This window comes from Nycticebus coucang, chromosome 3 (genome assembly GCF_027406575.1).
Source record: "Nycticebus coucang isolate mNycCou1 chromosome 3, mNycCou1.pri, whole genome shotgun sequence".
Taxonomy (NCBI): Eukaryota; Metazoa; Chordata; class Mammalia; order Primates; family Lorisidae; genus Nycticebus; species Nycticebus coucang.
Genome location: NC_069782.1, coordinates 117,864,077 through 117,880,663, shown reverse-complemented (window position 1 = coordinate 117,880,663; position 16,587 = coordinate 117,864,077). Strand labels below are relative to the sequence as shown.

Below are 16,587 nucleotides of genomic sequence, written 5' to 3'. Positions count from 1 at the left end.
TAATTGTCAGACCTCATTTGTTACTACTGACAGTATTCTTTCATTTCAAATCTTAGGCCTTGTCATATTTTCCATTGCTCTCTTAAATATATGTACACTTCTCTGGTATAAAAAAATTCTTGGATCTCTCAAGTACTAAACTATAGTGCATAATATTTTTTTTTCTTTTCTTTTCTTTTTTTTTTTATTGTTGGGGATTCATTGAGGGTACAATAAGCCAGGTTACACTGATTACAATTGTTAGGTAAAGTCCCTCTTGCAATCATATTTTGTGAGTCCACCCACAGATTTATTTGTTTATTTAGAAATATAACTCAATTATTGCTACTCTTAACACACATGTAAAGGAAACATCAATCTCCTCAGGCTATGAAGTTTGGGATGTGAAGCACAACCCCTCTATAGTTTCCACATATGATTTGCCCACCTCTGGGATTTCACTGGAAGTGATTGCAAGGCAGCCACTTACCCTGACGTACAGGATTTCTTTCTTCCCTTTTTCTCCCCAAACTCCTCTACATAGATCAAAAAGTGTTTTTATTCTTTATTCAGCATAGAGAAAAATTAACTTTCATATTAACAAACTCTATTTTTAATAACATACTGTAAGCTCAAGTTCTTTAAAAAAAGTCTTAGAAATCTAACTCCTGTTATCAAAATGTTAAAGATTATTGTTTCTGATATTATTTAAATTCTATTTTGAAACTTGATAGACTTCTTTGGACTGATTTATAATCTGCCATTCCCCCTGAGATGTTAAATGCCACTAATTTAATGAATGCAGGGCCTGGTTAATGAGAAAATAAAAGGCCAAATTACATACTTTAAGAGCAAAAAACATACATAGTAAGGAAAATAATTGGATTTTAATATAGATCCTTAAACACAGAGTGCCATAGCTCTTTACAGATTGTTTTGGATAATATCAATAATTTCACGGTAAACTTGATCATAGACATCTAATCCAAACAAAAAATCTATATGATTGTAGTAAGAAATAGTTTTATGGTAAATGGAGTATTTGATTTTGGAATGTAAAATTTGAACATCTTCAGGATCAGCCAACAAGTCTTTTTCACCATCCCAAGTTGCAATCGCCACATCCATATTTTTTACATCGTATGATGGAGAAGTTGTCTAAAAGTAAATGAACAAAAAGTGTTTTCATAGGAAATGACATAAGGTTATATTTACTAATTTTAAGTGATTAATTGAAATAGCATTTTCATTAGAATTCAACTTATTTCACCATTTTCAAGTATGAATAAATGAACAGGTATTAGAAATTTTACTTGGAATTAACTCATGCATAAATCAAAATTAGGTAGTTTGTTCTATTTCCAAGTATTTAAACATTTCACAGACATAATTTCACTGCTACTATAAAATGGTACTATAAAATGGTAGCAGTGAAATTATATATAATTTTTTATATATAAATATAAATTATATATATATAAAACTTTCTGCTGCTGTATTACTGTCAATGTGCTCATCAATAAATTATAACTATTGGCAATCAAGGTCAATTCTGATAGCATTTAATTTGGTTAATCTTCAAATTTTAGTTTAGGCTTTTACATGACCAGATCACATCAGGCCTGGAGTTCAGCTGAAGCAAAAAACTGATGGAAAAGCATAAACTTTGAAATCAGATGAACTTGGGTTCTAATACTTCACAAATTTCATCATTATAATCATACAACTTTTGCTACATTATTATTGACTTCTAAGTTTGTCCTAATTTTAATATGAGTTTGTCTCATCTTCCTAAATGGAATAGCTGGCTTTGGGACAAAGAAATATATTATGTCTTTTATTTCTTATTTAGCTAAGTATAGAGCTATGCATGTTATAAACACATCATTGTTCTTCTTGAGGGGTAATGAATTTTTCTACTGTTTGTCAAATTTTATAGACTTTTTCAGAGTATTTGTTGTAAATATACATAGAAAACAAGAAAAATCCACTTTGGTTGGATGTGACAATATAGACACAAATTTACAAGATCTTCAACTACTCATCCTCACTGTCTGAGGATTTACAAATGATCCTTGATCTATAGGAAAGTCATCTGAACTAATTGGGAATGGAGAGAGTTTTTAGTTTATACATATGTACCTGATTAAAATGAACAAAGTTCAGATCAGGACTGCCCCAGTCAAAAGCTTTTAAGTCAGTAGAATATAAAAGCTGAAAGAGAAACAAAGAATAAGACCATATCATTTGCCCATTATGGCGGCAGCTGATGTAAGTTAGGAATGCATTATACATATGCTCCTTTGTACCAGCTCTGCTGGTATTTAGGCAGGCAGCCTCCTTTGTTCTTTCTTTCCTTTGGATAGGGTAAGAAATGGAAGGAACAGGAGGTGGGAACAGGGGAATCTAAAGACTATAACTCTATCATCTTCATACAAATGTACATATTCTCAAGGCCTTTTGCTACCCCAAAGGGTCCACGTGTACATCTCAGGCTTCCTCAGAAATCCTCAACTTCATCACTAGAGGCTGAGTGTGTATCTTGCACTAGGATTAAGACAACACACCTCTAAACACCCTTGCCTCAAACAACAGGGCTCAAGTGTGTGTCCCAGAAGACACCCCATGCTTTACTATGTAACACTCACAGTCTCACCATCATGCTGTGCTTTGAGTCTATTAGATCTAGTATGTTTACATATTACATAGTAAGGAAAATAATTGCCTTACTAACATTATGTGCCTGGTACTGTCCTATGCACCATAAAATTATGGTTAACTGTAATGGTTAACCATAATGTATGGTTAACTGTACTATCCTGTGTACCATAAAATTATGGTTAACTACCTGGTTGACTGTACCATAAAATTATGCCCATTTTCCCCTTGATTATGTTTTTCACAGGAAATTCAGGCTATCAGGGAGGGGGGGGGCAACTTCTTTGCTACTCTAGACCTTATAAAGCTCCACATATTCCTTATTCTTTCTCTTCTCAGCACTGCCCAACTCCTAAAATGCTCTCCACCATCTGGAATTCCATCATCGGCCATCTTAGGGCCTATATCTTCCATCATCAGCCCCATATCTTAAATCTTCCCTTTTCTTTTCTTTCTTTCTTTTTTTTTTTTTTTGAGACAGAGTCTCACTATATCATCCTTGGTAGAGGGCTGTGACTTCACAGCTAACAGCAACCTGAAACTCTTGGGTTTAAGTGATTCTCTTGTCTCAGCCTTCCAAGTAGCTGAGACTACAGGTTTTTTTTTTTTTTGGTTGTAGTTGTCATTGTTTGTCATGCCTGGGCTGGATTCGAACTCGCCAGCTCTGGTGTATGTGGCTGGCGCCCTAGCCACTGAGCTACAGGCGCCAAGCCAGACCCTTTACTTTTTTGCTCTATTCATAATCTGATTTTTCTCTAAGAACACTTCTTCCCCTATGGCTCTTTAAAGTGTTGCTACTTTTTTTCTCCCATATATCGGGTATCACTGGATTAATCCTCTTTGCTCATTATTCTCTCTTCTATACAACTCTTACTTCTTTCTCCCTAAAACTTTAAGCTTTGAATTTATGCCATTCAATTACATCGCCTACTATCCTTTGCTGTTCCTGCTCACTGCCACTCTTTCTAAAACTATACTCATCTTGATTTTAGTAATTTAATCTTTCCAACAATTTGTCCTCTAAGTTTCTTGTACTCTTCTTCAATGATCTTGTCCTCTACCCTACACTAACTATTCTACTATGTTCACATTATAACCTTCATTACCACAATGCCTGCAAAGCCTTCATGAACAGGAATACTGCCCTTATAAAAGAGGCTTAAGGGAACTCTCTGTCCCTTCTACTATGGAGATATGGCTAAAATATACCACCTATGAATAAGAAAGTAGGCCCTTATTGACTGTAAGAAAGTAGGCCCACCAAGTCTGCCAGTAACTTGATCTTGACTTTCCAAGATTAAGGCTCCAGAACTGTGGAGAAATAAATTTATGCTGTTTATAAACCACCCAATTTATGGAATTTTGTTATAGAAGCCTGAATAGACTAAGACATCCCAGATATCTACATTGCTAGTTCCTTCACCTCCTTTAAATCTTTACTCAAATGTCACCATCTCACTGAACCCTGACCTCTCTACTCAAAAGTACATTCCACTCTCCAGGACACCTAAGCCTCTTTTCCCACTCTTTAACCCCAATTTTTCCATAACTTCTATCCCTTGATAACATACTTTAATAATTTATATATTAGATATGCTTATTGTTTATTGTCTATATACTTACTGCTAGATTGTAAGCTTATGGCTTTGTTTCTTTTCTTTCTTTTTTTTTTTTTTTTTGAGACAGAGTCTTACTCTGTGGCCCTTGGTAGAGTGCCATGATGTCACAACTCATAGCAACCTCAAACACCTGGGCCCAAGTAATCCTCTTGCCTCACCCTCCTAAGCAGCTGGGACCACAAGTGCCTGCCACAACGCCTGACTATTTTTAGAGACAGGGTCTCGCTCTTGCTTAGGCTGATCTTGAACTTCTGAGCTCAAGCAATCCACCTGTTTCAGCCTCCCAGAGTGCTAGGATTACAGGTGTGAGCCACTGGGGCTTAGTTTTGTTCACCGATGTTTCCCGTGAGCATAGGATAGTACCAGGCACATAGTAGATGCTTAATAAATATTGTTAAAATGAATGAGTAAATGCAAAATTTGCTCAGATTCTCCTGATCTAGCCATCACCAGAGAAGGAAAGATAATATATCATTTAATAAAAAGTTACACTAAATATTTCAAATAATTTACATCAAAACAATTACTCTTTAGACTTAAATATATTGTGATTTAGAAAGTCTTACCTAATATTTTAATGATATTTTAAATGTATCTAGTGTTTGTTAACTTTAACATTCATAATCATTATACTATTTAATTCTCATAGTACTTTTCTTAGGTTAGAGAATTATTATTAATTTAATTTTAAAAGTTGAGGAAATTCAATTAGAAGGGTTAAATGAGCTGCTCAATGTCACACTGCTACTAAGGGTCAGAGAACAGATTTAATTTAAGATTTTTAAGATTTAATCTTTTGATCTGAGGAAAGCATTATTTCTAAGGTTTAGAGAAAGGATTTAATATGTGATCTTTTGATCTTAGGAAAGTATTATTTCTATTATGTCATCCTGGCTTTCAACATTACAATTATTAACAGTGGATATTTTATTTTTCAGTATCATTTATTGAGTGAACATTAGTTAAGTATTTACTGTATGCCAAGAACTGTTGGCTTTGTAAATATAAAACTGAGGAAAATGTGTTCACGGTCCTCAAGGAGCTCATTACTTAACCAAAAGACAAAGTATAGTCTAGTGAAAGTATTTCAGACCAGTCATCCAGAGAACTATGCTTTAGCCCCACATTTTTTTTTTTTAAGCAACAGCCTTGAGTCTTTGGGTGAGTCAGTTGAAGGGTAGATGATCCCCAGTCTACTGTTTTAATATTCTCATTTGTAAAACATAGATGGTTTTATTGCTCTGATCATTACTTAGGTTTAGACTAGGATCTAATATATTATGATATTAATATATGTTTAGAACTATTAAGAATTATACAAATATGCAATAATTTCATTTTACCTTTCTAAATTTACCATTCTATGGTGATGACATGATCCCTAGAATGATAAGGTAAACTATACATATTGTAAATTAAGTTGTATTGAAATGAACTGTAAGGTATACCTGCCTCCAGTGGAGCATATTTTGAACAGATGTTCCTGCTGGGTTGTGTGAAAAATATACATCCAAACGACTCTTGAAGGGTTAAAAAAAAAAGTATTTTAATACTTAATTCAATCAGAAAAAGCTCAATCTTTGCTATTTATTGAACTAAATTATTTCAAGATAATTAAAAGTTAAATTTAAATAAGTAACATGTATATTAATAAAAATAAATCAAATTATATTTTAATTAAATATACAAATACTCATTAAATTGTACAATATTTAAATTAATTTAGAAGCTATTATTAGATTTCCAAGTTATTTGGTTCATTGCCTCCTCTACTGAAAATGATTAAAAGTGATGAACTATATCTACACCCAAATGCACTTCACCCACACACACACAAATCATCTTTGGAAAGTGTTAAAGAACTGGCAGGATAGAAGAAAGTTACCAGGATAAACTGAGAGGAAAAACAAAAGAGGAACCCCTCCACATCAGCAAACCACCAAAGCCACTTTGTCCTTAAGGTTATTTGCCAGGGACCCTACTTTGTTCACAGACTGTGATGGGCTCAAGAGGGCTAATTTAAGAGGAACTACAGTATCATACTTACTGTTTCCAAACACATCTTGTGTAAAAAATCTCCACTTACAACCTTCTGAAGTTTCAACTAACTTAGAACATAGCCACATTACAACTTACAATAGTGTCAACTTCTGTCCCAGAAGGGATGCCCACAAATTTGAAGTTGTTGTAATACGTAGAACAGTAATAACAGTACAACAATAGAAGCTGTTGTAATATGTAGACCCTCCACAGTTGACCATCTCCTCACACCGACCACCTCCTTAAGTTAATCAATTTTCATAGACCAGACACGCACACATGTACACAATGGAAGACTGACCACCTCAGTAAGTTGTATCTTGACCACATGGACTGTGACACACAATATTACTTCATCTTCTATAACTTGACCAGTTGAGTTGCCTCTACACCAAGGGGGAAAGGTTTGGGTGATGCCCCTTAGGTGATTTATTTTTTTCTTTAGTGTAAGTTCTTTTTCCATGTTTTATTATTACTGTGTGTTGGATTAGGCCTAATGTCATATTGTTTATCACATGTTGTGGAAGATGTTTTTCAACTAGTTTGAATTGTAGGTACGTCCTACAATTACTGAAAAATTTTACAGTTAATTGAGACATGATGCCCCAAAGGAAAGAACTCAACAAACTGACATTGAAGGAAAGGCACGTCTTCTACATTTTCTGGAAAGCAGAAGCCAAAGAAAGACAGTAGAACATTTTGGGGTCAGCAAGACCACAATTTGGAACATCCAAAAACGTAAACACGAGTATATGCAGAGATAAGGTAAGGAAAGCAGAGCCCATAGTAGAAAAGGAGGAAAACTTCCCTTGATGAAGTCATTGAAGCCACATTAAGCTGATTTAAACAAATGAGGGCAGTTAACACCTAAATCTCCAGGCCAATGATCCAAGAAGTTGCTAAAAAATTTGAGCAGGAATTCGGGATGGTAGGCTTGAGTCATTTAAACTGTGACACGAGATCTCCCAGAATGTCTTACATAATGAATCCAAAGGAGTTCCAGTAGAAGCTGTGGAAAAGTTCACCAAAAGTTCCCTAACTTTGCCATAAGTTGGAATGTTGAATATGTTAAAGTTTACATCTTTAATGCTGATGAGTGCAAACTCTTTTTCATGAAGGCTGACAAATGTTAGAATAGAAAACTTTCTAAAGAACATTTCACAGTTCTGCTTTGCTGAACCAGACAGAAACAAACACCCTCGGTGATTAGCAAATCTGCAAAGCCACATGCATTCAATCAAGAACCTGAATCCCAAAGACTTCCCCATCACTTGGAGATCAAATAAATGCATGGGGATGACTGGTGCCCTATTTGAGGAGTGGACAAGTGGTATAAACCAAGAAATAAAGAAGAAGAAACAGCCTATTTTGCTGATAGTAGACAAATGGCTTGGCCACCCATAAGTGAATCATGTCGCAAATGTGACTCTGAAACACAACCTCAAAACCCCAACCTCTTGACCAAGAAAACATTTAGAATGCACTATTGAGCCCAGCAGTTGCAGTGGGTCATTACTAAAACACAAACCTGTGGTCCTCCTGTGGAAGCAACTTCCTATGCTGCATCAGTTAACACTCTGGATCTTGTCCTCTGGATCAGTTCTCCTTGGAGTAAAGTTCAGCCAGAAATGATACAGAGGTGTTTCAAGAAAGTTGGGTTTGTCACAACCCCAAAACACGATGTTTTGGCCCCATTAGACAGTCTAACTCCTATGGCAGAATTGGAAGGAGTAGATTTGGAAGGTTTTGTTGCAATGAATGATGAGGTGGCAACCTGACCCAGAAGCAATTTTCCAAGTGATATTGACTAAATTGCAGACTAGCATAAAAGGACATGAAGCAGCTGATGAAGTGCAAGAAGCAAGTGAGGAATTGCAGAGTCTCCAAAATAATATGTGAGGCATCTGATAATGCAGTTGAAGTCATTTACCGTGGGAAAAAGCCCAGTAAGGCTGAGTGATGTAGCTGACATTAAAAGTGCTTTCTCACTTAATATTTGTAATAAGACTAAGAAGCAGACTAAGATTGACTGTGTGTGTTTTTTTTTTTCAGAAAAAAATGGTTAAACCATGAGAAAACAGTAAATGTATTGATTTTGTGTGATACTCTCTATATATTTTACTGTTTTGATTGTGATTTTGTTTGATATTCTCTAATAAAACCTGTACAAGAAGGTAAAGTACATGTATGTATCAGTACAATAGGCCTTGCTCCTTAGGTTGACCATCTCTGTGTGTTGACCACCTTTTTGCAGTCCCTTGCCTGGTTAACTTATAAAGGTTCTACTGCAATTCACAGAAAAGGAATTTTCAGGGACACCACAGTACAATTATAAAATATATAGTATGGGCCAAATATATTACTCAAGACATAGAATGAATGAATAAACCAAGCAAAAATAAAGATCATATTTATTTTGTTCCACACATCTCATAGTAGGAGCATAGCAGTAGATGGACAGAAAAACATAAAAATAGTCCTTTGCATTCTATGGCAGAAAGCACATTGATTATACCATTATTAGAAAAAAAGGCGAGAATTGAGTTCATTTTTCTTGTATTGTGAAATATTTCTTTCATATTTAAGTAATTGTCTATATAGCCTTCTGAGAATAAGGCAAGACCTCCTTGAAGTTAAAAAAATCAACACATGTCCTGATGGTGTGAGAATGTGTTTGGCAATGAAAAGAATTTCTTTCTTGGGCAGCACAGGCGCCGGCCCCATATGCCGGAGATGGCGGGTTCAAACCTGGCCCTGGCCCTGGCCAAAAACTGCAAAAAAAAAAACTTTCTTTAAATGTATGTTGGTTCTCTTTTATGGAAATTTATTTTATTTTATTTTTATTGAGAGAGAGAGAGAGACTCACTTTGTCGCCCTTGGTAGTGCTGTAGTGTCACAGCTGGCAGCAACTTCAAACTCTTGGGTTCAAGTGATTCTCTTGCCTCAGTCTCCCGTCCCAAGTAGCTAGGACTATAGGTGCCCACCACAATGCCTGGATATATTTTAGAGATGAGATCTTGCTCTTACTTAGGCTGGCCTCAAACCGCCTCAGCCTCCCAGAGTGCTGGGATTACAAGTGTGAGCTATCACGCCCGGCCTATAAATTGGTTCTCAATGAGAAGTTCTTAAAAGATCCAGGTATAAGAACCAACCACTAGTCCAAATGCCATGATTGTTTCTGCAAATTTAGATTTTTTAATTTAACAGGATGAAAAGGACTTAGAAGTAATGCACATATCTTTAAAAGAACCTATGCCAAATCAATCCAAAGGGTCTTGTAATAGTACCTTGAGAACCACAACAGTTTCTCATTCCAGGACTATTGATCAATGCTAACAGTTTAAAGATAATTGGTAAGCACTAATTCTAGTTATAAAAGGATCAATAAGGAAGGAAAAGAGTGTTAGAAACTAGGGCATAAGAGGAGGAGTTGATGGGAAATAAGTGAATAGAAGAGGAGCTAAATATGAGAAGTATCAGGAAACTAACACCTGGTAGCAAAGTCTAATAAAGATACTCAACACATCAGCTGCTCTCTAACCTTTACAGAGAGCAAGACATAAGGAAGCAAAATAATCCCAGCTAATGAAAACTGGTTGCACCATGTTGGCATAGGCATAAAATCAGGTGAAGAATGTAACTGCTGGTGTATGTGGACGAGTCACAGAGTGACACACTAGGCATAACATCAGCACTATTAAAGAGTTGCTTTTCAAATATTGGCAAAATACATTTCAAATGCAATTTGTTCTCACCATATTTAAGTTCTTTGGGTCGGATCCAACTATCATAGAGAAGATGTTGAGGCAAATTTTATCAAAAATCCATCGTGGACACAATTTTGAACCAATAAATTTGCTAAATGAGGTTTTAGGTAAGAATTCTGTTTTCTTGGACAAAACCTGTAAAATAAATTTGCTTTATCCATTATTGAGAAGACCACAATAATAAATGAAGAAACGATATAGGAGTTCATTATGAAAACAACCAAACAGATTAACTAATAGTAGTTTTACACTTTTTAATTAAGGAGAAAATGTGGAAGCAGGTTTTTGATGGATATAGTTTGACTGCTGGATTTCCTCTCACAAGGAGGTATCTAAAGGCGTAAATAAAATTACATTCTCTGTGGAGACAAATGCAGGAATCGAGTGTAAATGGAATGAAAACTAAAAATCTCAGTTTATACATGTAGCTGTGCAAACATAGTCAAGATCTCTTATTTTGGAAGCACAGCAGCACTGTCACTTTGGGTTTTCAATGATACAAAAGAATGGCAAAATATACCTTGACTAATGACTTCCATTTGTTTAGTGTTCTAATTAAAGGGCTTTTTAAGTATTTAATGGAAAAAACTGGTGCTAAGGCAAAAAATATTTTGATTCTTTCAGCTATCTTTGGTATCGTGGAAAATGCTATGAAACCTGTAAGAAAATAAGATACAAATGAGTAAGCTATTTTAAAGCAAGTATTAGCATGTCAGAGATGATGACATGGAGCATATGAGTAAGTTAAAATACAGTCTTTGAACAAGTAAGTTAGTCATTCTTCATTCACTTGTCAAATATTTTTGATCACCCAGTATGTGACACTATACATAGTATTAATCACAACCTAATGCCAATAATCAGGATTTTCTAAATATTTATACCATAAAGAAAGATAATTTAGATATAAGTCAGACTTTTAACACCATAGTTCACAAGTCAGGAATAATATTGAACATTTGTATAACTGGCAATGGTGAAAATGAGATAAATGCAATTTTCAGATGGATGAATTTTACACTTTAGGTGAGAGACTCAATAAATGTCAATTACTTTAATAGTTATTCTCCTTGATTTATTATATAACAAATACTGAACATTATATTTTAATGATAGTTTAGAGTGATTAATATGAAAATAGAAATGTTTCCCTTTTGCTATCAAGCCTTCTACTTATATATCTCTATTCTACTTGGTTACTTATTTAACTTTGGTTGGGTTCTGAGTTCAAATAATAAAGCAATTGTATATCATATTTAAGTTAATAAACTCTGGCACATTTCCCTTTTTTCCCGCATTACCAAGTTTTCATGCATTCCTGGTTTCTGACATTTGAAGAGCTCATTCAGGATTTCAGACTAAAAGTCATAAGATGGTTAATATATGTCAGATAAAAGATCTATGAAAAATGGGATTAGATTGTTATTCAGCATGCTTCTCTAGTAGGAAGTGAATTATTTCTGTAAGGAAATTATTCTGTTAGGTGGATAAAATGACTTTTTAAGTATTAGTATTCATTATAAAATGGCTTTTTCTATCTGCAAAATAAAAAGAATAAGATTAAAGAAACTTATAGTATCATTTAAGAAAATTATGTTAGGTATTAGGGAATTTATTTCTGGAAAAGTTATTATGCATTAGACAGGCATTAGAATTCTGATTAAAGTTCTTTTCTAGTCATCTTAAAATATCAAAACTTTCTTCATTTTTGTATATTTCTTAAGTTTTGATCTGTCTTAAGTACAACAACATAGACTTTTTAAGTTGTTCCCACTCATAAAATCTTATGCTACATTTTTTAAAAGGAAAAATAACATGGAAGTTCTATTTGTGGAACCAATGATAGTTATATATCATTTTGATCTTAACCAACATGTATATCTGTTATACAATTTGAAACAAAGAAAACTACGAATAGCCTTGTATTTACAATCAATTCTTTAAGGCTAGAGAAAACTGCCAGAGGATGCTGCTATGCTGTTTGTCTTTAAGTTTTGTTTTGTTTCACTTAGAGGCTAGAAGCTTATCTACAACCTTAAGAAGTATATATACTACCATTAAAAAGAAAATAAGAGATAACTAATCAGCAATAAATTTTTCTTGGCATACCAATAGTAGTGCCCTGTGAATGGCCTACATAAAATATTTCCTTTTGTCCAGTTTGCTTCACGATAAAATCAATGGAGGCTGGAAGGTCATATTTTGCCATTTCATCAAAACTGCAAAAGATAGAGGAAAACATAGTACTTTCTACTAATGTTATATTGACATTTGCAGATAATGAACAGGTAAATGAATAAAGGCAATTTTCGACCCTCTTTGGATATTGATCAATAGGTTATGTGGTATACTATATAATGTACCTACTGAACAACAGACTTCTCTGTGGAACCAAAGTCAAGGAAATAAAACACGTCTGAGGCAGATGCATCAGGAGGGTATTTGTATATTTTAAGTACAGAGAGGTAGACAAAATATATGAGTTATCGAGTAATTGAAGCAAGGATGAGGTTGGTCAGTAAGGTACAAAGTAAGAGACAAAGGTTATTACTGAAAAATGAGAAACTTGAAATCAAGCAAGCCCTCTTTAATTTTCAAACCAAGCTTGAAATACATTTTAATGGTTTTCGTAAGTCTTGAACTGGGAAAAAAAGTCAGATCTATATCTTATGTCATTCAAAAACAGTTTAATACATTTATAAAATAAAATGAAATACTACTTCATTTTGTTTGTACCTGAAAGCCCAGAATTCTTTGGAATTTGTTTTTAGATATAAGTGTTTCCTGGACCAAGTATTTCCTCTGCTATTTCCCATCCAGACATCATAACCAGCATCTGCCAGAATGAAGCCCAGACTATTGTTGGGAAGATTTGAAATCCAGTTGCTGGCAGATGTGAGGAGACCATGTTGTAAGTATACAACAAGCCTCTGAACTGGAAAACAAAATGTAGGAAAAAAAATATTTTTAATGTTGCAATATATACATGAAAATCTCTTATTTGAAATCTAAACTTTTAATATATGATAAGATAAAACTTCCTATGTCAGAACTTTTAATACAATTCATGAATGGTTTCCTTCAAATAATCAAATGGGCAATAAGGTTATGTCTGACTCAAATATATAAACTTTAGAAATAAAAAATCTTCTAGTAATAAGGCGACTCATACACATTTTAAATAAGGGACTCATTTAATGTTAAATAAGATGCATTCATTGATATATGGCTGTAGTATCCACTGGTCTTATCATAAACTCCTGTTTTGGAGCAATGAAACAACCCCTTAAGGCTCAATGCAGATGCCGTCTCGGAGATTACATCCTGTGAATCCAGGAGCCGTCCTTCAGGATTTATTATAAATCTTTAACAAATGGTCATAACATATTGCTGATTCCCCAGTAAGTAGAACACATGGGTCTGAGAAACAAGAGGAGAGATTAGGAGCAGCCCCATCACCTTCACTCCTTGTAATGCTTCTGGTCCTCACAATATTAGGCCCTCTAGATCTAGAGCTTCTGATTCCCAGAGAGAAAATGCTTCCACCAAGGCACTGTAAGTATCCTAAAAAACTTAAAGCTACGACCTCTGCCCAGTCACTTTGGGCTCCTCATTACTGAAGACAAAGAAGCAAGAAAGGAGTCACTATACTAGCAGGGGTACCTTGCCCTGATTATCATAAAAGAGTAGGGCTGCTGGTACAACATGATGAAAGAGAAATACATCTGGTGTTAAAGCGATCCAATGAGCCATCTTTTTCTACTCTTATGCCCTATTTTAACTGAACATGAACAAGTACAAGAACTATGATGAGATATGGATATGGTAGCCCTTAGGGATGCAGGATCAGCTTACTACATTAGGCAAGCTAGCTTAGAGGAAGAGAAATGTAGAATGAATGGTGGTGGTGGTGCTAGTGGGGCTAATCCATGAGTACTGTTATGGCTTTAATGTTCTTTTCTGAGGCCGTTGGCCTATGGGAATTTCTTTGCCACCTTCTTTTAGGGATAATATTTTAGGCAATAATTAACTGATATGGGAACACAAAAAGCTGGCTACCTAACTTCAAGGTGAGACCTTCTCTGTAGTGCAATTAAGGTCCTCTGAGCTCATTTTGTAGCTACGACCCCAGTTGAGTCACAGGATTCCTTAACTCTTTCTCTACCCTATCCTGATCTCCATATTACTATCTCCTGACAGTAGTCCACTAATGAATCAGATGCACCTGAACACCTCTCTCAGGCTCTGCTTCCCAGGGGTCCTCAAACTGCGGCCTGCAGAACACGAGGCGGTGTGATTGTATTTGTTCACATTTTGTTTTTTTACTTCAAAATAAGATATGTGCAGTGTGCATAGGAATTTGTTCATAGTTTTTTTTTTTTTTTTTTAAACTATAGTCCGGCCCTCCAACGGTCTGAGGGACAGTGAACTGGCACCCTGTTTAAAAAGTTTGAGGATGCCTGTTCTAGACCATCTGAGGCACTTGTTTAGAGCATTTTTAAAAAATGATCTTAAAATCTTTTATTACTGTACTTACAAAATGAGGTTATTGTGTGAGGGATAATTACTGTTACTTTGTCAAATCTATGTTAAAATTTTCTACCTATTGGATGTAACTTTTATAAGTACCCAAAATTACATTGATTCAGGATGTTTTAAATTAATGTCTTCTCCAAAGTGTACTTTAATATTCAAAAGAACTTGAGAGGGTGCCATACGAGAAACATTTTTTTCTCAGGGATAAAATATTAGGAGAAAAGAAAGAAACGTTTGGCTTTTATTTGGGCAGTTGTATAAATAAGCAAAAGTAATCCATTACATTTCAGCCAGGAAGTAGAAGATCTAGGATTACAACCCAGGTCTTCTGACAAATCCTAGTCTGTTTTATACACAGTCCGCTGTTATCAAGGTACTTGCTGTTGAAATAAAGAATGAATGGCGCTACCAACCTGATCCCTCCGCTGTTATTAGAGGAGAGAATTGTAAAGGCACAGAAGGAAATTTTTATCAGCCTTTTTCCAAACCTACATTATAATAATGTTAATGTGTTTCAGAGCATTTCTAATTCCTCATAAAACAAAGGAAATTCTAGAGAATTAACATGTAAAGAAATCCACGAAATAAGGCTGGAAGAAACAACTTGTTTTCCACCACAACCACTCTATGAACAGAAAGCCAGTTGACAATCAAATTCTCTTCTTAAAGCATGAGAAAGATACACGAGAGGTTCATCGTTCATTTAATCTTAGGATTCCTTTCTTGTCTTAAATTCATTGAGAAGAATTGGACAAGTTAAGAAATTTAGGCTCCAGATAGTCACCAGTCTATCTTCAACTGAATATTACCTGGATTTTTAGTATTGTTTGTCTTCCCGTAAGGAATTCTATAAAGGCCAAGGATATAACCATCTTCGGTTACAACACTATACTCTTCATCAGGGTAGCCCCAGTAGGAGATAATTTGGCTCTAGATAAAGAAAAAAGCAAACCTTTTAGTGTGACATGGTTAGCCAATTAAGCTGGATGATTTTCCATTTAGAAATGGTTTGCCATGTCTAAACTATTATGCAATAAGGAACCTTGGTATTCTCCCACCACTCATACCTATATATTAATATTTCCATTAATTTACCGATTCATTCACTTATAGATATTTATAGAACATGTACTATGCACTTACCTTATATACTAGGGATTCAAGAACACATAAACAAACAAAAAAATCCTACCCTTGAAGAGATGTCTCAAGAACTAGTCTACTAACACTTTCTTTTCTACTAGTCATTCATATATTTACCTACCCTTCTATATGCAATTTAAAATTATATGATTATCCATAAATGTTTTCATATCTATACATTCATCTAATCTTATATCTGAAATTTGTATATATGTGAGTGTACAGATGAAAGAATTTATAGGTCTTCCATGAAGGTATGAATCTATTTACATATAATTACATTATGGAGATACAATGAGGTTGAAGGGGAAACTGTAAGCTATATAATAGCAGATAAAGAACATCAATTGACCCTATCAAAATATATATATGGGGAGATATGCATTTGACTATAAATCTGGTAACTATAAACTTCAAAATTTGGAGTAGCATTCTCTGTTGTTTAAGCAGCTTTGATTTATTTCCTCACATCTTACAATATTCATATCTTTTTCAGGGTTCACACGTCTTCGGTTTCGAAAGATACCATGAGTACTTCCAAGAATTAGGATGAAATATATCACCCTGAAAAGGCAACAATTTGAGACCTATACAGAAAAGAAAAATTTTATATTATTAAAATTGCAGCAAATTATATCATTTATAAAATTGTAGCAAATAATACCATTTATAAAATTGCAGCAAATAATTCTGTGAAGTTGGGAATACAACTATTTTCAGATGAAAAAACTGAAGCTTTGAAGAATGCTAAAGATGCAGATGTATAATTGGTAGTCAGCATTCAGATTTGGGACCATTTAATTTCAACATCCATACTTTCCCAATTATCATATTTTGTAGTATAA

At 34.5% G+C, this 16,587-nt stretch overlaps 1 protein-coding gene across 2 annotated transcripts; it reads right to left on the bottom strand.

The window, feature by feature from the left end:
* Nucleotides 1-867: 867 nt before the first annotated feature.
* Nucleotides 868-16,329, bottom strand: LIPJ (lipase family member J). 2 transcript variants are annotated; one of them, XM_053585298.1, is made up of 9 exons: nucleotides 16,219-16,329; nucleotides 15,409-15,529; nucleotides 12,800-12,998; nucleotides 12,173-12,282; nucleotides 10,584-10,720; nucleotides 10,052-10,198; nucleotides 5,705-5,776; nucleotides 2,122-2,193; nucleotides 868-1,137 (listed from the first exon to the last, which is right to left on the bottom strand). In XM_053585298.1, exons 1-9 carry the CDS (start codon nucleotides 16,225-16,227, stop codon nucleotides 904-906), a joined length of 1,101 nt encoding a protein of 366 aa, XP_053441273.1. In that variant the 5' UTR covers nucleotides 16,228-16,329; the 3' UTR covers nucleotides 868-903. The 2 variants fall into 2 exon arrangements, with proteins under 2 accessions (XP_053441273.1, XP_053441274.1); XM_053585299.1 differs by lacking the exon at nucleotides 10,052-10,198.
* Between the last annotated feature and the right edge of the window lie 258 nt (nucleotides 16,330-16,587).